Here is a 23,815-nt window from a genome sequence, read left to right as displayed (position 1 = left end):
TTTTTTTTTTTTTTTTGCCTTTCCCCCTTTTTTTTTTTTTTTTTTTTTTTTATTTAGCATGGCTGCTGGATTCTTATCCTTCAGCCTCTGCACCAGCCCCTGTCAACCACCAATCTACTCTCAGCTTCCAGGAGTTCAACTTTTTAAGATTTCCACATATAAATGAGATCATACAGTATTTGTCTTTCTACAGCTGGCTTATTTCATGTAGCATAATACCCTTCAGGTTCATCCATGTTGCCACAAATGTGAGGATTTCCTTCTTTTTTACAACTGAATAATATTCTATTGTAGATACATACATCGTATTTTATTTATCCATTCATCAGTCAATGGAGTTTTAAATTATTTCCACAACTTGGCTATTGTGAATAATGTTACAATGAACACTGGAGTGCAGATATTCCTCTGAGACACTAATTTCATTTCCGCGGATATGTACCCAGAAGTGGGATTTCTGGGTCATATGGTAGTTCTATTTTTTAATGAACCTGCACATTATTTTCCATAATGGCTAAACAAATTTACATTCCCATCAACATAGTACAAGAGTTCCCTTTTTTCCACATTCTCACCTACACTTTTTATCTAGTCTTTCTGATAACAGCCATTCTAACAGATGTGAGTTATCTTGTTGTGGTTTTGATTTGTATTTCCTGGATGATTACTGATGTTGAGCAGCTTTTCATGTCCATGTTAGCTATTTGTATGTTTTTGTTTTTGTTTTTGAAAAATGTCTATTTGGGTCCTTTGCCCGCTTCATTTTTTTTGGTATTGAGTTATAGGAGGTTTTTTTTTTTTTGTATTAATCTCTTATTGACTATATGGTTTGCAAATATTCTCTGTGGCTTTGTAGGCTACCTTTGCATTTTGTTGATGGTTACCTTTGTTGTGGAGAATACTACAAAGCCTGTATTTTAGTTTGATGTAGTCTCACTCATTTTTGCTTTTGTTATCTGTGCTTTTACTGTCAGATTGAAAAAAAAATCATTGCCAAGTCCAATGTCAAGAAGGCTTTCCCTTATGTTTTCTTCAATGAGTTTTATAGTTTCAGGTCTTAGGTTTAAGCCCTTAATCCATTTCAACTTATTTTTTTATGTATGATGTAAGATAAAGGTCCAATTTCATTCTTATGCATGTAGTTATCCAGTTTTTCTAGCGCCATTTATTGAGGAGACTATGCTTGCCCCATTAGGTGTTCTTGGCACCCTTGTGGAAGATCAGCTGACTGTAGAGACATGGATTTCTATTTAGACTCTGTATTTTGTTCCATGGTCTATATGTTTACTTTTATGCCAGTATCATATAGTTTGATTACTGTAGTGTGAGGTCACGAGCTTTGCACTTCTCACTCAAGACTGCTTTGGTCACTTGGGGATTTTCATAATTCTGTATAAAATTTAGGACTTTTTTCTTCTAGGTCTGTAAAGAATATCATTAGGATTTTGACAGGAACTGCACTGAACCTGTGAGCAATACTCTGAGCAGTATACACATTTTAACAATATTAATTTTTATAATCCACGAATGTGGGATGTGTTTATTTATGTTGTCTTTAATTTACTTCATCACTGTTTCATAATTTTCAGTGTATGAGTCTTCCATCCCTTTGGTTAAATTTATTCCTCAGTATTTTATTGTTTTAGTTGCTAACATGAATGGGATGAATTCCTGATTTTTTCAGATTCTTTGTTGTTTGTGTGTAGAAACATGTCTAACTTTTGTATGTTGATTTTGAATCTTGCAACTTTACTGAATTCATTTATTAGTTCTAACAGGTTTTGGGGGGCATAGTTTTCTGGGCTTTCTATATTTAGGACTATGTCATCTGCAAACAGACCATTTCAACGTCTTTTCAGTTTTGATTCATTTTTTTATGTATTTATCTTGTTCAATTGCTCTGGCTAGGTCTTCTGGTACTATGTTCAAGTGGCAAGAATGCCCATTCTTTTACCTGATTTTGTAGAGAAATCTTTAAGTATTTCCCCATTATGACATTCCCTATGGGTTTGTCAGATATGGCCTTTATTATGTTGAAATAAGTTTCCTCTATACTTATTTTTAAAAGGGATTTCATTATTAATGTTTGTGTTTTTCCCCTGCATCTACTAAAATAATCACGTTTTTCCTTTAATTTTGTTAATGTGATATATTACATGGATTGATTTGTTTACACTGAAATATCCTGTATTCCAGGAATAAATCTCACTTTTTCATGTTGTATGATTCTTTAATATGCTGTTGAATTTGGTTTGCTAGTATTCTACTAAGGACTTTTGTATCTATGTTCCTCAGTAATACTGAGCTGTAGTTTTCTTTTCTTGCAGTGATGTTGTCTGGTATAGTATCAGGGTAATGCTGGCCTCATAACATGAGTTTGAAAGTGTACCCTCTTCTGCTTATTGAAGAGCTTAAGAAGGATTAGTATTGCTTTTTTCCCCCCCTGCATCTACTGTGAGAATGAAGACCATTCTCAGCAATCAAACTATCAATGTTTCAGAAAACTGACATCACTCTGAAGTGTTATCTTAAGCACTGTTTTTGTGAAGGTCCCCAGAGGAACCCTGCAGGTGGACTTCAATCACATCAGTGTAGGACTCAGTCTTCTTGAAAAGAAAGAGGCTCCAGTTTTACAAATGGTGGGAAAACAGAAAGGAACCAGCCACTATTTGCACTGTCTGTAGCCATGTACAGAACATGATCAGGGTGTTACACTGGGCTTCCATTCTAAAATGAGGTCTGTATGCTCACTTTCCCATCAATGTCATTACTCAGGACAATGGTTTTCTTGCTGAAATCCAAAATTTTACAGGCAAAAAATACATTCACAGAATTTGGATGAGGCCAGCCATTGCTTGTTCAGTATCTGAAACTCAGAAAGATGAGTTAATTCCAAAGTAAACAACACTGAACTTGTATCAAATTCAGCTGCTTTAATTCAGTAAGTCACAACAGCTAAAAATGAGGATATCATAAAACTTTTGGATGGGATCTGTTTCTGAAAAAGGAACAGTTCAGCAGGCTGACCAGATATAAGCTATCCAGCTACAGAAACAGCCAGATGCCACCTCTGACTTATTTGTGATGTTTTAAAGATGCAATAAACGTTGTATATTTTTTAAAAAGGAAGAAGGAAGATTAGTATTAATTCTTCATTGAAAGCCATCTGGTATTGAGGTTTTTGTTGTTGTTGGAAGTTGATTACTGATCCCATCTCCATTTTTGTTTGTTCAGGTTTTCTATTTCTTCTTGATTCAGTTTTGATAGGCTGCATTTTCCTAGGAATTTATTCATTTCTTCTAAAGTATCCAATTTGTTGGCATATATTTGGTTATAGTAGTGTCTTAGGATCCTTTTCATTTTTGTTGTAGCTATTGTAATGACTCCTCTTTCCTTCTAATTTTGAGTTTTCTTTCTTAGTAAGTCAAGGTTTTGTTAAATTTTTTAAATCTCTTCACACAAAACTCAGTTTTGTTGATTTTTCTATCATTTTTCTCTTCTTTATTTCTTCTCTAATCTTTATTTCTGTTCTTCTGCTAATTTTGGGTTTACTGTGTTCTTTTCCCAATTCCTTGAGTCATAAAGTTGGAGTGTTTGAGAAATTTGTTTTTTATGTCAGCATTTATCACAATAAACTTCCTTTCTAAGCATCTTAAATATTCTTTCTTCCTTTTTCTAGCATCATATAAGTTTTGGTATGTTGTGTTTTTGTTTTAAGATGATTTTTAAGTTCCCTTTTGATATCCTTTGTGACTCAGTATTGTTTAAGAGTGTACTGTTTTGTTTCCAACTATTTGTGAATTCTTCGATTTTCTTACTGTTACTGATTTTCTAATTTCATTCAACTGCAGTTTAAAAAGATATCTGGGATGGTTTCAATCTTCTTAAACTTGTTAAGTTTTATATTATCATCTAAGATGTGATCTGTCCAGGAGAATGTTCTGTGTGCACTTTAGAAGAATGTATATTCTTCTGTTGTTGGATTGACAGTCCTGAACATATCTGTTAGGTCTATTTGGTCTATAGCATTCTTCAAGTCAACTGTTTATTAATTCTTGTCTAGTATTCTGTTATTGAAAATGGGGTTGAAGTCTTCCCAGTATTACTGTACTACTGTCAATATCTCTCTAGATCTGTAAGTATTTGCTTGATGTCTGTAGGTTCTCTAATGTTGGGTACATATCTAATTGTTAAATCTTCCAATTGAACTGACCATTTTATCATTATGATATGACCTTATTTGTGATAGAGATTTATTGACTTAAAAGTCTATTTTTTCCCTATATCAGTATAGCTGCCCGGTTTCTTTTAGATACCATTTTCAGGGAATAGTTTTTTCCAGTCTTACATTTTCAGCCTTTTTGTGCCTTTTATCTCAAGTGAGACTTGGGGCACCTGGATGGCTCAGTTGGTGGAGCATCCAACTCTTGACTTAGGCTCAGGTCATGATCTCTCACAGTTTATGAGTTCAATTCCAGCATTTGGGCTCTGTGCTGACAGTGCAGAGCCCACTTGAGATTCTCTTCCTCCTCTCTCTGCCCCTTGTTCACTCATTCATATACATGCTCGCTTTCTCAAAATAAATAAATAAACTTAAAAAAAAATAAAGTGAGACTCTTATGGAGAGCATATTGCTGGATGTTGATTTTTTTTTTCAAGGTTTTATTTGAATTCCAGTTAGTTAACATACAGTGTAATATTAGTTTCAGGTGTAGAATTTAGTGATTCATCACTTACCACACCCAGTGCTTGTTATAAGTGCCCTCCTTAATACCCATCACCCATTTAACACATAACCTCACCCATGTCCCCTTCAGCAACCTTGTTTGTTCTCTATAGTTAAGAGTCTGTTTATGATTTCCCTCTTTTTTGTCCCCCCACTATGTTCATGTTTTAGGGCATAAATTTTACACGAGTGAAATTATATGGTAAGTTGTCTTTTACTGACTTCTTTCACTCAGCATAATACTCTCTAGTATTATCCACATAGATGCAAATGGCAAGATTTCATTCTTTTTTATGGCTGAATAATATTCCATTGTGTGTATATATATACACCACATCTTCTTTATAGCCTAATGAATGGATGTTGGTTTTTTAAAATCCATTCAGCTACTCTATTCCTTCTGGAGTTTAATCCACTTACTTTTAAAGTAATTATTGATAGGTGAGGACTTACTGTCAATTTGCTCATTGTTTTGTTTTGCATTTGTTTGTTCTGCTTTTCCACTCTTTCCTTTATTATTTAGTGTTTTTGAAGTGATTTGCTTTGGTTCTTTTCTCATTCTGTGTAACTATTATAGAGTTATATTTTTTCATTGTGGTTATCTTGAGGTTGCCTAAAATATTCTTGCAGCTATAATAATCTATTTTAAATTGATAACCATTTAACTTCAGTCACATATAATTCCACACTTTTACCATCCCTGACATACTTTGCTTTCCTGTGGTCAGAAGTTGTTTCTTTTTAAATTGTGTGTCCAATTAATAAGTATTTATTTTTTTAACTTCTATTTTAGGACTAAAAGTAATTTACACTCACTATTATAATGTAATGCTATTCTGCACTTGCCTATATTTTTACTTTTACAGTGAGATTTAATGTACACTATATTTTTATTTCAGTTTGAAGATCTCTCTTTAGCATTTCTTTTAAGATAAGTCTAATGGTCTCAGTTTTTGTGTATCTGTCTTCAGTTTTTGTTTGTCCTTTGGTTCGTTTCTCTCTATTCTTAAGGGATAATTGTTCCAGCTACAGTAATTTTTTTCCCCCTTTTAGTGCTTTGAATATGTCATTCTACCCTCTCTTTGCCTGTAAGTTTTCTTCTGAGAAACTTGCTGGTAACTTTACATGGGGGTGGAGGGCCATATATGATGAGTTGTTTTTCTCTACTTTCAAAATTCTTTGTCCTTGATTTTTGACAGTTTGATTATAATGTGTGTCAGTATAATGTTCTTTGGGTTGATCCCATTTGAAGTCCTTTGAGCTTCATAAATCTGAATGCCCATTTCTCTCCTCAAATTTGGAAACTTTCTAGCCTTTTTTTTTTTTTAAATAGGCTTTCTACCCCTTTCTGTCTCTCCTCTGTGAGACTTCTATAATACACATACTGATTTACTTAATGTCTCATAAATCCTGTCTGCTCCCTCCATTCTTTTTACTCTTGTGACTGGCTAATTTCAAATGACCTATACCTGAGTGTACTGATTCTTCTGCTTGACCTAGTATGCTGCTGAATCTCCCTACTGCATTTGTTTTTCCATTTCATTCATTGTATACTTTTGGTCTAGGATTTGGTGGTAATTTTTATGATTTCCATCTCTTTGTTGAACTTAATTTGTTCACATATTATTTTCTGGATTGCATTGAGTTATCTATCTGCATTCTCTTGTAGTTTGCTGAGCTTTTTAAAATAATTATTTTGAATTATTTGTCAGGCATTTCTTAGATCTCTATTTCTTTGGGGGTCAGCTCCTGGGAATTTTCTGTGTTCCTTTGTGGCTGTCATGTTTCTTTGATTTTCCATGTTATTTATTATGTGTTGGTGTCTGTACTGAACACATATTTATCATGTGTTGTAAACAACAGCAGAGACTAGAGAGGGCCTCAAGAATGAAGGCTGTGGTTGTTCATAGTGACAGCAAGGGCTGCTGGGGTCCTTTTGCTCTCTTTTACCTCCACAGAGGGAAATCAAAGCCAAGAGGATTCTTTTTGGCACCAAAGTGTGCTGTGGCCTGAAAAACAATCTGATGCAGGTAAAATGCTTTTGCTTACACTAATATATGTGGCCATTTTTGGTTTTGAGCTTTACTTGCTTGTAGGTCTTGTTCATTGTATTCTAAAGCTTTTCTAGAGCTATTTTCATCCATTAGTAGTTGTCAGATCATTGTTTTTGTGGCTGAATCAGGACTGGGGCCTCCAAACTGGTGTCTTGCTCATGTGCTCAGCTTTGCTTTCTATTCTGTGAAATACTCCATGTACTTCCAAACAATGTTTTTCTTTGTTTTTTAGTCTGATTTTAGCCACATTTCCTTTTTTGTTGTTTTCAACCAAAGTACTTTAAGTCATACAAGTATTTATTACAGTGTCACTTATAGTGTGGTCACTTAGTAGAAAACTGTGGAAGCAAATCTTACAATAATGATGATAATCAAAATAGAATATTGGTTATCATTTATACAGTGTTTACTACATGTGTAGCATTTTTCTATGTGATGTATTTATTTGATCCTCACAATAACCTCTCATAACCTTATGAGACACATATTTTGCTATCTAAATTAAAAAGATATATTTTGACATAGAGAAAGAGCACATGCAGGAGTTGGGGAGGAGCAGAGAGGGAATTCCAAGCAAACTCTGTGCTGACAGCACAGAGCCTGATGTGGGACTCCATCTCACAAACCATGAGATCAAGACCTGGGTCAAAATCAAGAGTTAGATGCCAAACCAACTGAGCCTCCTTGGTGCTCCTCTCTAAATTTCTTATAATATAGAAATTGAAGTATCAAAAGTAAAAGTAGCTTGTTGAAGTTCACACACCTAATAAGTAGCAGAACTGGAAATTGAAACTAAGCAGTCTATCACCAAAGGCCCGCTATTAACTGTATAAAATAATGGCTTTCTATAAGAATCTTTCCTATTTAATTAGATAATGAAATGTTGAAAGTTAGGCAACCCTGACAGTAAACTAAAACAGGATGATTTAAAAATGATACATTGGGATGCCTGGGTAGCTCAGTTGGTTGAAGGTCGACTCTTGATTTCAGCATAGGTCATGATCCCGGGGTCGTAGGATTGAGCCCCGTGTTGAGCCCGCTTAAGATTCTCTTTCTTCCTCCACCTCTTCCCCTATGCAGATGTGTGCCCACTTTCTCTCAAAGAAAATAAAAAAATTTAAAGTATACATATACTTTATTTAAAGTATACATAAAGTATACATATAAATAATACATATATTTTTTTTTTAGTTTGAAACACTGAAATGTTCATTCATTTTCCAGTCTTTTGATGTGGGATTTTTTTTGGGAATAGTCCAAGAGCTTGGAATTCCATACTTTTTTTCTTGTATAAACCACAATCATAATGTATCAGTTATGCAGAGTAAAAATATAAAGGCTTTAATCTTTATGGAGTCTTTCCAATGCATTCAACTCAAATTTTGTAACATAAATAATTCTTTGTGTACACCATACCATCTCATTTCCTCTGTGTCCTCTCCTTAGGTACCAGGAAGACTACATTTCTAGTCTTCCTTACAGTTAGATTGGGAGCAATATGACTGAATTTGCTCAATGTAATTTAAGAAACATTTTAAGCCACTTCCAGGTGTAGTCATAAAACTATTCCATATTATTCTAAACTTCTTCTTTCCTGCTGAAGCAATTTTGGAAGATGGTTTGGAAAAAATGAAGACTGCTCAACTCACTGTACTATGAAGTGACTGAGAAATAATCGTGGACTGTATTAAGCCACGAAGATTTCAGATTCTGTTAAAGAAGTTTGTATTAATTCCTGACATCATTTTCCTACAAGTAGTTATAATAATAGGTGTTAACACTGCATTTGTTTAATTAAACTATACAGGTACTGTAAACAATAAACTGACATGAATAGTTTTGGGAAAAGACGCAAACAACTTTTGGTTAGCATGAAGTAAAACTAGGAATGAGTAAGTATATAAAAGAATAGCTTATTAGCCACCAGCCTTCTGCGTTGCCATGGACAGCAGTCAGTAAGCTTTAAAAGCAAACACAGAGAATTGATTAATCTGGCAAATCAGTTGGATGGAGTTAAGCAAACTTTTATTGTGTATTCTAGAAATGTGAACCAGTACTAATTCCAAGAATAGTTGCATGACTTTCCTAGAATAAATTTGAGTTAGCTTTTATGTAGGTGTGCATGGTGCAATTCGATACATCTTTCTGAATAAATATAAAAAACTGAGTAAGTGCTTTGAAGACACAAGAAGGTATGAGTTACTCTACAACTTTTAGAGAAAAGCAGAAGTAAATAGGAGATCTTGTTCTGACCCTTGAAAAACTTATAATGCAATATGAGAGGAGGAAAGCAACTCATCCAAGGCAAAATGCAAGACTTGTTCTAAAAGAGAGCAAAAGAAAGTGCCCTTAGACAAGAGAGATGATGGGGATTAACTGAAGATGAGAGAGGGCTTCACTGAATGAGTAGAATTTGAGATGTCTTAGGTTGGACTCCCACCCATCCAACCGAGAGTAGACACCACAACAAGGACTGAGGGAAAGTAGTTCATTTGGGTGATTCGGCAGGGAAATGGGTGACAACAGACGGAAGAAGGGAGCTATTAAGGGTGTCATTCTGAAGCTAGTAGAGTTTCTGCAGTAGTTCTCAGGCTTCAACTTGGGGAAAAGCTCTGGGAAATACTTTAAAACACACACAACAGAATTATTCCAACCAAGGAGCAAAAGAAACTTGGAATATAAACCCCCATGCTCCTCAGTCATTCGTTAAGGGCTGTTTCTGGATGTATTTTTCCTTTCTAGGCACTTTTGAGTCATGGAAATATAATTTCTATCTTCAGTTGAAGAAAACAGCAGAAATTCAGTACTGAAGCAAATTCATGTAATCTTTTAAAAATCTGCAAATATTCATTTGCCATTTACTGAGGGTCTCTACTTGCCAAATACACACAATATAATGACTTAAAATAGACAACTTCTGAGATGTCAGTTTCAAAATATTGTCATCTAAGTTGTTTAAAGGTTTCAGGACATAATGTTTTCACAAGCAAAACAATTTAGTCTGTTTTCTGTGAAATATTCTTCATAATAGGAAAGAAGGAACTTAACACCTGGCAGATATACCTCATCTATTCCAATGATTTCTGAGCAGATACAACTTTCTAGTGTTTATCTGTAAAGATTCTACAAAATGTCTGGGGAAAAGAATTTAACAGCAACATGAATTGTAAATATGTGACTATGATCTAAAAACTGGAGTCACAGAAGTACCCCAAACTAAGCAGTAACTTTTAATACTACTTGTATTACTTAATAACTTTTAATACTACTTTTATTACTTAATGCTTTACATTCATCAATAATCTAATCAGTTGCTGCTACTGGAAAGTGCCTATTTGAGTCATGCAAACAAACAACATTCTACTATGCAACTTTATCTTTATTTCTTTAAACATCATTTACTATATTTTTTAGACTTCAAATTCAGAACCAATCTAAAAGGTACAGCTCATTGCCCAAAGATTTGATCTGAAGGAACCAGCAAATAAAATCTAATTTATTGCTACCTCTGAGTTCCTAGGTGTTCAAAATGATAACATATTGGCGAGCACAAGTTAATCACTTTCACTATGTAAGTTTACTCACACAGAAAGAAAACAGCCTAATTACAAAGCATCAAACAGCATAAATATCAAAACATTTTCTATTTCCTATTATGACTTCAATGCTACCCAGTTTGGAGTTTTCTTGAGGGGCTATAGAATAGGCTAGGAATAGTTAATGCATAAAGGACTAGAATCAGAACAGAAATCTTTCCTGACACTAAATGACTACAACACATATTGAATGAATAAAATATATTCATGGCACTGATATTCCAACTTAAACTAAGATTTTGTTTATTTCTATTCTTGGCCTGTAATGAGTACTTTGAGTTTCAAAGTCAACTCTGTCATTTACTGCTTTTGATCCTGAATAATCTGCTCTTTAGACATGCTCATGTTCAAAGTAGAATTAAGTTCATCTACTTCATGGGGCTACCATAAGAAGTAAATGAGATAATATCTATAGAAAAAGTTTGCATAATATCTGACATAAAGCCTCCTTCCTTTTGTCCCTCTATTCCTGCACTGATTCTGTGAGTTTGTTATAGCCTAAAAGTTCCTTTTGGGATGGGGGCAAGTCTTGTTTATTTTCTGAGGAGGCTAACACTTAGCCTAGAGTTTTGCACAGAGTAGGCATTAAATAAGAAAAAAAAGTGAACATTTAAAGTTAATTTGTTTAAACTACAGCACTAAATGAAAAATAAAGATACATGCAATATTTTGGCATGAAAAAGACGTGGGAAATAATTTCAGAAGTTTATGTAATCTATCAGCTTATGTGACTTTTACTCTACAGGAACAAGACTGAACTTTGTAATCAAACTTGTCATACCTCATATTGATACGTGAGTACTTCCCTCAAACTTATCACTAAGAGAGGTTATTCTCATACTTTGCTTTCGCTCCAGAACATGTTTTTAGCTGTTTTGAGAGTTTGCTTATGAGTCACACAGGAAAATTAGCATAATTATTTGATAGCCAGATTTCAATTTTAAACACCAAAGTTAATATTTAATCATAACTCCCCAAATTAATGATCTGCTGTGGCTTAAAAAGGACTACTGATTACTTCCCATTACTTATTATTTCCCACTATCAAATGAAACATTAAAGTACAAAGATTTCTCAGTCCAATGATGACAATGCCCAATATGACACAAGCATGATGTATATTCTGAAGTCAATTTCAAAAGAAATTCCCCAAGATATAATGAACAATAGTAACACTGCTTAATAAAGACAGTCTCACAAGATGTTTATTTGGAATACAGTGATACTGATCTAGAACGTCTAGATGGATATTTAGCAACATAGTAATCACATTATTCTGTGTATTATATATGAGGCTCATTAACCCTATTAAATATATACACATGTAATTTTTCCACAAAGTGTGCAAATAATATGTATATATTAGGCAGACCAGCCTCGCCTCCTTCCCAACTATGTCAGTATCTGCCATCCTCTTGGATAAATTCAAGGCCAATATGAACAAACTATCAGTGTGTTTATTCATCATTTTTAACCATCTCCTTTCCAGTGACTTTCTCTTCTCCACTTTAGTCACTCATTCTCATGACTACAACCTAAATCTCATCATCACTCCAGACTGCTCCCCCTCTAAAATTACTGATATAAACATCTACTCTCTGTTCACAGCTCACCACTCTTCTAGCCTGCTTGCTCCCATCTCAAATATTCTCTAGCCTACTAGGGTCTCAAGTACCTCCTATTGTGTTGTTCTTTCCTATCCTAACTCACCTGTCAGCTCTTCTCACCACCTTCACTATCAGTACCTTGGCCCAAGACACCATCATTTCCTAACCAGGCTATTGTCATAAACTTCCCAATGGGTCTCTACTTCTCTCTATTCTTTACAATAGTCTATTATCTGCCTAGTTGTTACAGTAATCCTTTTAATATATAAGTTATGTCAGGGAAGTCTTTTGTTCAACACGAATAAAGTATTGTCAGAATAAAAGTCAAAGTCCTTACCATGACCTTTAAGAGCGCCCATGATCTGGTCTCTTGATGTCTCTTTGACCTCACTTACTTAACTCTCTCTCTTGCTCAGGGTCATTCAACCATACATGACCATACTGGTCATTTAACCATTGAGCCTTCTCAATTCTGCTCAGACAGACAAAATAGGTATACTCCCTCCTTAAGGTTCTGTACTCTTCTTCCTGTATGCAATGCTGTTCTCTCAAGTGTCTTCATGATTTGCTTTTTCCTTCAAGTTTCTGTTCAAATGTCCCAATGTCAATGAAGCATTTTGACTGCCCTATTTAAATGAGCAAATGCCATTCCCCTACTTTACCAGTATTAATTTTCTCTCCCCGCTTTTGTTCCACAGAACCTATCACCGTCTGACATACTAGTTTCTTATTTTTTCCCTGTTGTTTATTGTATTTTCATTAGAATATGAGCTTCATAAAGGCAGAGACTTGTCTACTGCTTACTATTACTATTGCCTAGAATAATGCTTTGCACATAGCAGGCATTCAGTAATTATTTAGATTTTATAAATTCATCTTAAATTACATGGTGCATTACTTAAACCATACTCAAGCCACCAAATTTTGTGTATGTAAATATGTGGGTGATGAAGATAATTCTTGAATGAATAAAAGGGAAAAATTCTAAGTCTTGGATTTAGATCCTCTTATGAACAGAGAATCTAGAATTACTCTGAAGCTAAAGATATTAAACTATGGCTCTTAGCGATCTACTTGAAAGATAAGTTTCTCCTAACCTAGTTATTTAGAAATGAAGATTTGACATTCCAGTTTAGCAAAATAAAGGTGCATCTATTATGCTCCTTCCTTGAAACCTACAAAAGCCAAAAGCAGTGAAAAAGAGAAAAGAAAGCTGCACCGTAAGTAAAGCAAGAAATGGCCATAACTGTACAGAACCAACTGTGAAGACTACTTGCCAAATTCAGCAAAATGTGGATTAAAATGCCAAGAACCAACATGCATATTCTAAGACCTCCAAGAGACAAAAGTTTTCTCCAAATGCCACAGTCCTAAAAGGTCTATCCAAAATTCCTTTGATTGAAGTAGCTAGATCTAGCGGACATGCCCAAATCACTGCAGAATCTGGGAAAACCTTACAGGGACCTTAGTTCACTCCCAGAATGAGAGAGAGTGGAATTGAAGGAACCATCCTACAATTATCTTTTTCCTTATTTTGCTTTGGCCCTGGAGAGGCCTGTCTATAAGTGTGGTTGATGGATGTGTTATTATAAGCCATGATCAATTTTGCAGCACTGACCAGAGTCAGCTGAGTAGAAACAGATATTAGGTTACTCCCATGAGAGTTTATTACAAACGGGCTGCACTAAAGAATGACATTAACTTCCTGTTTGCACCAAATAGATAAAGTAAAAATCTAAAGTACAGCTTAAAGCAAGTTCTACTTGTTCTTAAAACTTCTCATCATTCTCCCATTCCTGTGAATATTAACTCCACAGTTAAAATGTACACTAGTTCATTTTACTATGTAGCTCTCATGCTATTTCCTTTTTAAAATTTTTTAATGTTTTATTTATTTCTGAGAGAGAGAGAGAGAGAGAGAGAGACAGACAGAAAGACACAGCATGAACAGGGAAGGGTCAGAGAAAGACAGAGATACAGAATCTGAAACAGGCTCCAGGCTCTGAGCTAGCTGTCAGCACAGATCCCAAAGCACAGCTCGAACCCACGAACCATGAGACCTTGATCGACTGAGCCACTCCGGCGCCCCTCATGCTATTTCTTATGGCCTGGCCAGAAACATCTGCTCACCATTATACAAAAAATACATGATCTAAGGCACAGCCTTCTGCCTGAAAGATTTTCTGCTTCCATGTTCACATCTTCCCAGAAACTTGTGGAAATCCCATTTATCATCACAGAGCCACTTCAAACTCGATTCTTCCATAAACTACTACTATTTAAAAATGTTTCATTTTCAGGGCATATGGGTAGCTCAGTCAGTGGAGCATCCGACTTTTGGTTTCGGCTCAAGTCTTGATTTCACAGTTTATGAGTTTGAGCCCCACATTGGGCTCTATGCTGATGGTGCAGAGCCTGCTTGGGATTCTCACTCTCCTCCCCTCTCTATCCCTCCCTTCTCTCAAAAATAAACATTAAAAACATTCATTTTCAAAAAACATAGCTGACTAGACATATTAGGTACTAAAATCACACTTTTCTGTCCATTGAAGAGACAATCATATTCAATTCTTGCCTTTCCAAATACAAGAGGATATTATTTTAATATTATTATATATTATTTTAAATATTATTTTCAAGCTAAGATTTTTGAAAACTTGCTATTTTTATTTATTCCTAACAAAAAACAGCCAAAACGAGTGACAGTTGTCCTATTTTATAGATGAGAAAACTAAGGTAGAAGGAGAGACTGAATAATTGCCCAAAGTCACACAAACTGGAAGTTCTAACCCATTCTGTCTTATTCTAGACAAGAGTTTTTAACTCTGTGCCCTAAGTTTACTGATCAATCTACTGAAGTATCCTTGACCAGATCATTTCAAAGTAAGTCAATGTCTTCATCAATTACATGCTTTATCCAATATTATCACCTGACTCCTCCCTGTTAACCTAATACTTTGATTTTATATACTACTTAACTGGCTTTGAAAATACTTTCACAAGCATTAATGGTTTGAATCTCACAACTAATCTATAGAATTTTTGCCATTTTAAATGGCCAACAGAGATACTATAAATTACCCAGTCATATCGCTAAATAGTAAGGTTATAAATACATACCTTCTTATTCTAATATCAGAGTTATCTTTCCAATAGTTAAAAACTTTAAAAGTATCTAGTACCTTTTCTTAAAATATGACAGTCACTACACAGTGAACTATCATGCTTTCAATTTTATTCAATTATTTTGAAAATACTTATTAATATTACTTTCATATTATGTACAAATTGTGACCAGAAACATCATTTTCAGTAAAATGAATACAGTCCATCTACTGAATTCAAGGAATTTTCAATGCCAGGCATTAAGCTCAATAGCTTGAAAACATGAGGCCTGAAATGACATTGTTTCTACAATCACATCAAAGACTGCTTAGTATATCAAATGTATGGGAAGGAGTGGCAGGAAGGAAATGTGAAGTAGTAGTCTGGGCTCAAGTCATGAAAACTCTTGCCTGTTTTGCTAAGACTTAGATTTTATACTATAGAGATGGGTAAAGAAAACCCACTAAAGAATTCTGATAGACTGTTGAAATACTCTTCCAAGGATCACTCAGTCTGCAAATCTTGTTGAGTCTTATATTTGCCAAGGAAACCTTTTTGAATGCAGCTTTTGAGGCCCTACTATGAGTTTCTGACTCTAGGTTTGGGTAACCAAGTGATTGTGATAATGAGCCAAGTGTAGAATACCCTTGCCTGGATGAGAGGCTATGGAAGTAGTAGTGAACAGGGAGACACTAAAGAATTAACAGGTTTTAATGATTGCTGGACATCAATCTGGAGCAGCTGTGTGGGTAGATCAACCATTAAGTCAAGTAAAGCATTAGATCTTCAAGTGCAAGAAAAGATGATGAGATAATCCATGGGACATGCAAGTGACTACCAGGCACTAGTGACCACTAGACAGTTAGATATATATGTATGGGGTGCCAGGCAGAGCTGTGCATTGAAGACCTAAGGATGACCTTAGGAAATAACAATGTTTAATTCTGACTGAGAATGAAGAATCCTCAAAGAAGGCTGAAGAAAGGCCAGAGAAATAAGAAGCAGACAAGAACCATTAAATATTCATTCAATATTTATTTATTTATTATTTTATTATAGTTTATTGTCAAGTTGGTTCCTTCATTCATTCAAATATTTAAAAGAGAAGGTTTGCTTTGGGGACAGTGTTAAGAGCTTGAACTCTCACGTAAAGGCATCTTAATGACATATAGTCAGCAAAAGAGTGGGAGACAGAACAATGACAGCAAAAGGCTTATTTACTTAAGGCAGGAATGTATTATGATCAGGCTTTAATTTTAATTTTTTATTTTAAGGAGAGAGTGCATGAGCAGGGGAGAGGGGAAGAGGAAGAGAGAAAGAGAATCTTAAGCAGGCTTCATGCTCAGTGTGGAGCCTGACCCCACAACCCTGGGATTACAATGTGAGCTGAAATCAAGAGTCAGAAGCTCAATCAACAGGACCACCCACATGACCCTGGATCAGGCTTGCTTTTTAGGCACACAACTCTATCACTGGTAGAAAGGAGATGGGAGGGGAGTGAGCCTAGAAGCAAGAGAACAGTTTGAAACTGTGTGGCTATGATAAGGTCCTACCCAAAGCAATGGTAATGGGTAGAAAAGAGACACGTGTTCCAAGAGACAGACGATACTACCTGAGTCCCTACATATGATAAGGACAAGAGGAGTTAAGGATAAACTAAGGATTCTAGTCTGGTAGGATGGGGGCTGGAATACTACAGTTGGAGAGGATAGAAAAAGTTTTGGGTGTGAGGCATCAGCATGGCATTTTCTAGATAGTGGGAAATATAGCTCTACTGCTCTTCTAACAGGCCAGGGTTGAGTTATGATTTCAAGGTCATCAGCAGTATGGTAACTAAAGTAAAAGACAGTTACCCAGGAGAATATGTATTTACTGAGAGTAAGTGAGTCACAGTGGTGATTGCCAGTAGTACTCAGAATCAGATATAACGCTGTAGATGCTGCCTGACCTACACCGAGAGCAGTGAGACCTACATTCTTTGTTCTGCATACTCTTGTTCTACTTAGTGAATGAATCTTTGGTATTTTGGAACAATTACATCACACTGACATTTCGTACTGTGCTGGAAATTAACATCTGTGGATGGTGTTCAAATTTAACTACTATTAATTTTGGTCTCCTCTGGGCTATATTTGTACAAATCATCTTACAAACCTAAGTATAGCACTTGTCAATTATAGTGATTGTATCAGGTATGATGCTTTTGGTCCAAGAAACAGAACATTCCATTAAAAGTAGTTTATATTCTAGGGACTTTTATTTCTGTCATGTAACTCAAAGTCCAGAGGTATGTGTGTTTGGGGCTGGTTCAGCACACCAACAAGGATGAGGAATCCAGCCTCTTTCTTTCTTTAGGTGCCCACTTCAGTGTGTCAGTGATACATTCCTCAAGGGCAAAGATGATGGCAGCAGCTCCAAGCATCATACCTTCAGATAATAACATCTGAAAGCAGGATGGAAGAGATGGGCATCTTACTTAAAGGCCTGCTCCCTTTTGTTCCTTGTAATTAGAAATTAAAAAAAATATATACATTAAGTAAAACAGATAAACCTTAAGTGTACAGTTGAATGAGTTTTGACAAATGCATACACCCCACCCATATAACCCACATCCCTATTGAGATAATACATTTTCATCACTGCTGGAGAGTACCTTTGGGCATTTTCCTAGTCAATCACAACCACCAGGACAACTATACTCAGAGGAAAACCACAGCTCTGATCTCTTCTATCATTTTTTTTAAGCTTATTTATTTATTTTTGAGAGAGAGAAAGCACAAGTGGGGGGAGAGGGAGAGAGAGAGAATCTCAAGCAGGCTTCTACACTGTCAGTGTAGAGCCTGATGAGGGGCTCTACTCACAAACCAGGAGATCATTACCTGAGCTGAAGTCAAACCTGACTTAAGTCAGACTCTTAACTGACTGAACCATCCAGATGCCCCTTCAATCATTCTTGTTAATCAAGGATGACAACCTTTTCCAGAAGTCTTCTGCCCCTAGCACACTTTGCCTTACATTTCCCCGCCCAGAACTGTCTCAATCTTCCTTTAAGTCATAATTGACTTAAAACTAAAGAGGATGATGGTAAAAACCACTGAGACTCATCTAACAATCCCTGGAACTATCGGAGAGGCCCATGTGACCTCAGCACATTGCTGCAGGCCCAAATAAAATGCTTTTATTTGTTTGAAGAAAGAAAAGGGAAATGGTTACACACACACACACACACACACACACACCATTTTATTAGTCTACATACACAGCCATCCAATATCTGAATACTTTTCCAGCTTTATTTTACTTGCAAATGTGCTAAGTATGTACTTTTAAGTCAATGATTAAAATACTGAAAATAACACAAACAAATGTAGAGACCTGCCCTGAAGTTAACACCAGTCCAAATTCACAGTCCTTCATCCTGGTCCCAAACCAAACTTCCATTTGTCTTGGCCCCAAATCTCCCTACAGCCCACAAGGATATTGTGAACTTTATTCAATCTTTTATGGCTCTGTTCCCCACAATGGGGTACACAGAGGTATGTCAGTGGATGCATTTAGTATTTCTCCTTAAAAGCCCTTTTCTATATCTTAGCAGTTTCCATGAGCCCAAGCTTATTCTCAGCTCACTTTGTGTCTGTCATTCATGCACAGTTATTACTTCTTTTGTGCCAGTCTCTTCTTGTACACATCCTTCTAAAAACTGAGTTTGTGAGAATGATCAGAACAAGAATTTTTTTTGGTTACCTTCCATTTTTCCAATTGTTCAGTATGTTAATGAATTCATTGTGAGCCTCTCATTTTGTTTCTAATCCAGTTTCCGTTTGGTTTGTATGTAACATGTCCCTGATTTTATCAATTAAAAAAATCTGCTTTCTAAGCAATGTCCAAGTTTAGATATCTGACTATAGCTAGCATGCTCTTTATTTTTATGGACCCTAAAATGGCACTGGCATATTCCATTGAAATAATTTCTGCAACCTCCATTTAATCCTTATTGGATATAACTAGGTTCAGAACATCATATTCCCTTGTAGCCTAAGCTACACGGTAAAGAAGCTACACGGCATTCAGTAAAGAATGCACCAACTATTTTGCTTTAGCAGAATGATGCTTCTGCAATATAGAAATGTAGTTTTCAAACATCATCTTTATCTGCCTCTAGGCCAGATGTGAAACTTGCATTAGGAGTAGCAGTTATATTCTTTATCTACCTAAGATACTTGGTATTTGACTCCCATAGTACTATCAGTTTGTGTGTCTTATCTTGTAGTCTCATGCTAAGTTCTCCACTAGACTTAAATCTAGTAGTTTAATGAGTTCTAAGCAGGGACTCCTTCCACATATTTCAACAGGTGGTGTTTTACTTACACAGCATATAACTTCTTCTTGGTATATTCCAGTGACTATCTGTATTTCAGCAAGTTTGTCTTGCCTGGGAGATCATATTTTTCTATTACATTTTAGGTTTATCTTAGTTCTTTTAATTTAAAAAATTTTAAATGTTTATTTTTGAGAGAGACGGAGTGTGAGCAGGGGAGAGGCAGAGAGAGAGGGAGACATGGAATCCAAAGCAGGCTCCAGGCTCTGAGCTGTCAGCACAGAGAGCGATGTGGGGCCCGAACCTACAAACAGCGAGATCATGACCCAAGCTGAAGTCAGACGCTTAAGAGACTGAGCCACCCAGGTGCCCCTTAGGCTTATCTTATTATCTTACCAGCTCTAGTTAAAAAGTACAAGTGTTAAAAAATGTAAATCAGAGATACAGCTGTAGAAAAGTCAATCACTTTTTAATACTTTAAAAAGAAATATTTGCAAAGTACTACAGGAACCAGAGGAAGAAATTTAAGATCTATTTTTTCTGTTTAAAAGACAATTTAATTTTTTGGTAGCAAGACAGTGTTATCTTTTTTCTGTATTTTCTCTGGTGAATCACTGACATATTTCCTCAGGTACTTATTTTATCTATGTATTAATCTTCCCTTCCCTCAAAGTTTAAAGTTCTCTTTATCAGTTTGGCAGATTCCAGATAGAGGCATTCTTCTCAGGTGTACTATATAGTCCTTATAAGGAGTCTGGATAAGAAAACCTAGTTTTTGGTTTTCTTTTGCTTTTTTGGTAGAGTGCTACTTGATACTTATTACCTTTTATTTCTTTTTCAAAGTCATGGTCTCAATTGGAAGAAGGGATGAAAATACCCTTTCAGTGACCAAAACAAGTGCCTAGAGTTTTGTCATTCATTGCCATGTGAATCAACAAGTATAATGCAGTCTGTAAATGTGATAAGTCTCAGGAAACCTCCTAAGGGAATCTCCCATATCCATTCCATCATGATTTGCCTCAATAGAAGTGAGAAAGAAATATGATGCCTCCCCTGGAGGATTTGGTTTGGTTTATCATCAGACTTACTTTAGAGACCTATTTGTATTTCCCTAATGTGTAAAGGATAGGTTATAAATGATCAGCCAATGTATAAAAAGATGAGATAGTATTGTTAAGGATTCCTTTACAGCTTATAAAAATACCTTCCTTTACTGATGATAGTTGCCAGGTGATACATATGTGGGACTTAAAATCTGAAGGTGAACTTGAAAGTGTGCCAGACACCAGGGAAACAAAAAGACATGGCAATATTATCTTCAGGTATTTGCCATCTAGTCAGTAACCCAGTGCTCCTAACATAGCTATAAGCACGTATCTCGCGGTAACACCAGACTTCCATAAAAATCAACCAGAGCACTGGGCCCACGCAAGTGATTTTGAGATGATGTTACAGCAGCAGGGAAACATCAATTCACAATCACTCCCCAATCTTAGAAGAATATAGATCACCTAAATACTTGATACAGAGGTTATATTTCCTAAACAAAATTCAATAAACACAGGAACAATAATCTAAATTATATCCATGACATTTTTTATGACAAAGAATGATTTACATAAAATGCCTTCCATTCAAAATATATGGACAAAGTTACTTACTTTTACTATGATAATCCTAGCCATGTTTTCACATCTCTGATCATCATTTCCTGTATACTCTACTTCAAACAGGGTATTATAATTTTCTAGTAAGTTAGCCATTATCTTGTTGCAGATGTCTTGTTCCTTCATGCCTTCAAGTCCAGGGGGCACACTAGAAGTAAGGGGAAAAATGAGAGGAATTACTTTTTAAAAACAAAAATGGTAGTACAATTGACTCAGGCATATATCTTGACATCTCCTGTATGATTGATCAGCCTTCTTATAAGGACACATGGGATTTTCAACAAGCTCTATGGGGACATGTATGATGTGGATGAGACAACTGGTGAGTCCCCAAGATCTGCATCAGTAGCTTGTGCTTAATAAGAAAAGTACACATTGTTTAGGAAGAAGGTATAGATGAACATAGGTGCCATAATTCTTTGTATATATTAGAAATTGCTACACATAAGGTAATATTTATATAAGAGCAAAAGTGATAAAGAACAAATGTTATCACAGAAAGAATGTTTTATCATGACAGAAATAGCCACAGAAATAATAGCAACACAATCTTTTTTGAAAAATTGCTTAGATAATGCACAAAAGTACATAAAATATGAATATTTCTGGAAAAAATATTGATACTATTGAAGCTGAGTGATGGACATATGGAAGATTTGTTATACTACATACTATTCCCTCTTCTTTTGGGTATGTTTAAAAATTTCCATAATTAAAAAAATGTGAAAAAGATCTTTGGAATGCAGAAGATAGTGTAAATAAGGTAGCAAGACAAGTACGGATTAGAAGATGAATATCTCTTTAGTAACAGGACAACTGACAGGATTAGTAGTTAGAATTGGTAAGAAAGTAAATTGAAAAAAAAAAAAGACAAAGGACAATAGTTGAAAAACTCATAGAAGAAAACAACTGGACATCAATAATCTTATGCAAAGAAACTTAATCTTATTGAATAACCAGTGAAATGCATTTAAAAAGCAACACTGAGATGTTAATACCCATTTATATTAGTTTCCTGTAGCTTCTGTTACAAATTATCATACAATGTTGCTTAAAATGACAGAAATTTATTCTTTCACAGTTCTGGAGGCCAGCAGAGTGCAATCAGTATCATCGGGCAGAAACTAAATTATAGGCAGTGACACTAGCTGGCAGGATTCCTTGCCTGTGATTTCAATCTTCAATCAAGGTCAGCATCTTAAAATTCTCTCTGCTTCATCTTCACATGGCTTTCTCTGTGTGTTGAGTCCAGAAACAAACACACACTTTTATAGTCAATTAATCCATGAGAAGGGAGCTAAGAATATAAATTGGGGAAAGGATAGTCTCCTTCAATAAATGATGTTGGCAAAATTGAACAGCTATATGCAAAAGAATGAAAGTGAATCACTACCTCACACTATGCACAAAATCAATTTAAAATGGATTAAAGACTTGAAACCACAAAACTCTTATAAATTTTGTAAACTGCAAACATGTGCTGCCTTTCATTAAAAATGATGGATGATTCAGAGAGCAGAACCAAAACCAAAATCAAACAAAAAAACAGTAGGGTGAGGTTGAAAACCGTGAAGAAATATTTCCAGGACTTGAAACCTAGTCAAAAGATTCTCATCATTTGCCAGGCTTGATATTAGAATTGCCACTGAGTCAACCAGGAAGTCAAAGAAAAAAATTGAAAAACTACATAAAAACAAATGAAAATAAAAACACAACTGTTCAAAAGTTTTGGGATACAGCAAAAGTGGTTCTAAGAGGGAAGTTTATAGCAATACAGGCCTACTTTAACAAGCCAAAAAATTCTCAAACAACCTAACATGCTAGCAAAAGAACACACAAAACCAAAACCAGCAGAAGGAAAAAAATAATACAGATTATAGAAGAAATAAGTGGTACAGAAACTAAAACAGAATAGATCAATGCAACCAGGAGTTGATTCTTTGAAAAAAAAAATCAATAAAAATGATAAACCTCTAACCAGACTTCTCAAGAAAAAAATCAAAAGGACCCAAATAAATAAAAACACACATGAGAGAGGCAAAACAACCAACACTCCAGAAATGCAAAGGATTATAAGAGAATATTATGAAAAACTATATGCCAACAATTTGAACAACCTATAAGCAATGGATAAATTCCTAGAAACATATAATCTCCCAAAAATAGAGCAGGAAGAAAAGAAAATTTGAACAGACCTTTTACCAGAACAAAAAAAATTAAATCAGTAATAAAAAAGCCTCCCAATGAACAAAAATCCAGGACCAGATGGCTTCACAGGCAAAATCTACCAAATATTTGAAGAGTTAATACCTATTCCTCTTAAATTATTACAAAGAATAGAAAGGGAAGGAAAACTTCCAAATTCATTCTATGAGGCCAGCATAACCCTATTGATACCCAAGCTAGACAAAGATACCACAAACAAAAAAAGAGTACAGGCCAATATATGTCATGAATATAGACGTAAAAGTCCTCAACAAAATACTAGGAAACAGAACTGAACAACACATTAAAAAAATCATTCACCACAATCTAGTGTGATTATTCCTGTGTTGTAAGGGTGGTTCAATATTCTCAAATCTATCAATGTGATACATCACATCCATAAGATGATAAGAACCATATGATCATTTCAGTAGATGCAAAAAAAGCACTCAATAAAGTACAGCATTCATTCATGATAAAAACCCTCAATAAAGTAGATTTAGAGGGAATATACATCAACATAATAAAGGCCATATA

The 23,815-nt window shown here is 35.2% G+C and overlaps 1 protein-coding gene across 6 annotated transcripts in view; it reads right to left on the bottom strand.

The window, feature by feature from the left end:
- The window catches only part of FAM13A (family with sequence similarity 13 member A), a 374,408-nt gene that overhangs the window by 196,958 nt on the left and 153,635 nt on the right, over positions 1 to 23,815 (bottom strand). For all 6 annotated transcript variants that reach the window (XR_013335363.1, XM_077765111.1, XM_077765113.1 and 3 more), the window contains exon 5: positions 21,068 to 21,221. Coding sequence is in view for 5 of the 6 variants with exons in the window: in XM_077765111.1 (XP_077621237.1) it covers positions 21,068 to 21,221 (154 nt within the window). In the remaining variant the exon portion in view is untranslated. The remainder of the gene's footprint in view (positions 1 to 21,067; positions 21,222 to 23,815) is intronic.

This window comes from Crocuta crocuta, unplaced genomic scaffold (genome assembly GCF_008692635.1).
Source record: "Crocuta crocuta isolate KB4526 unplaced genomic scaffold, BGI_CrCroc_1.0 scaffold134, whole genome shotgun sequence".
Taxonomy (NCBI): Eukaryota; Metazoa; Chordata; class Mammalia; order Carnivora; family Hyaenidae; genus Crocuta; species Crocuta crocuta.
Note: the sequence above shows the minus strand (reverse complement) of the source record. Positions and strands in the feature narration are given on the sequence as shown.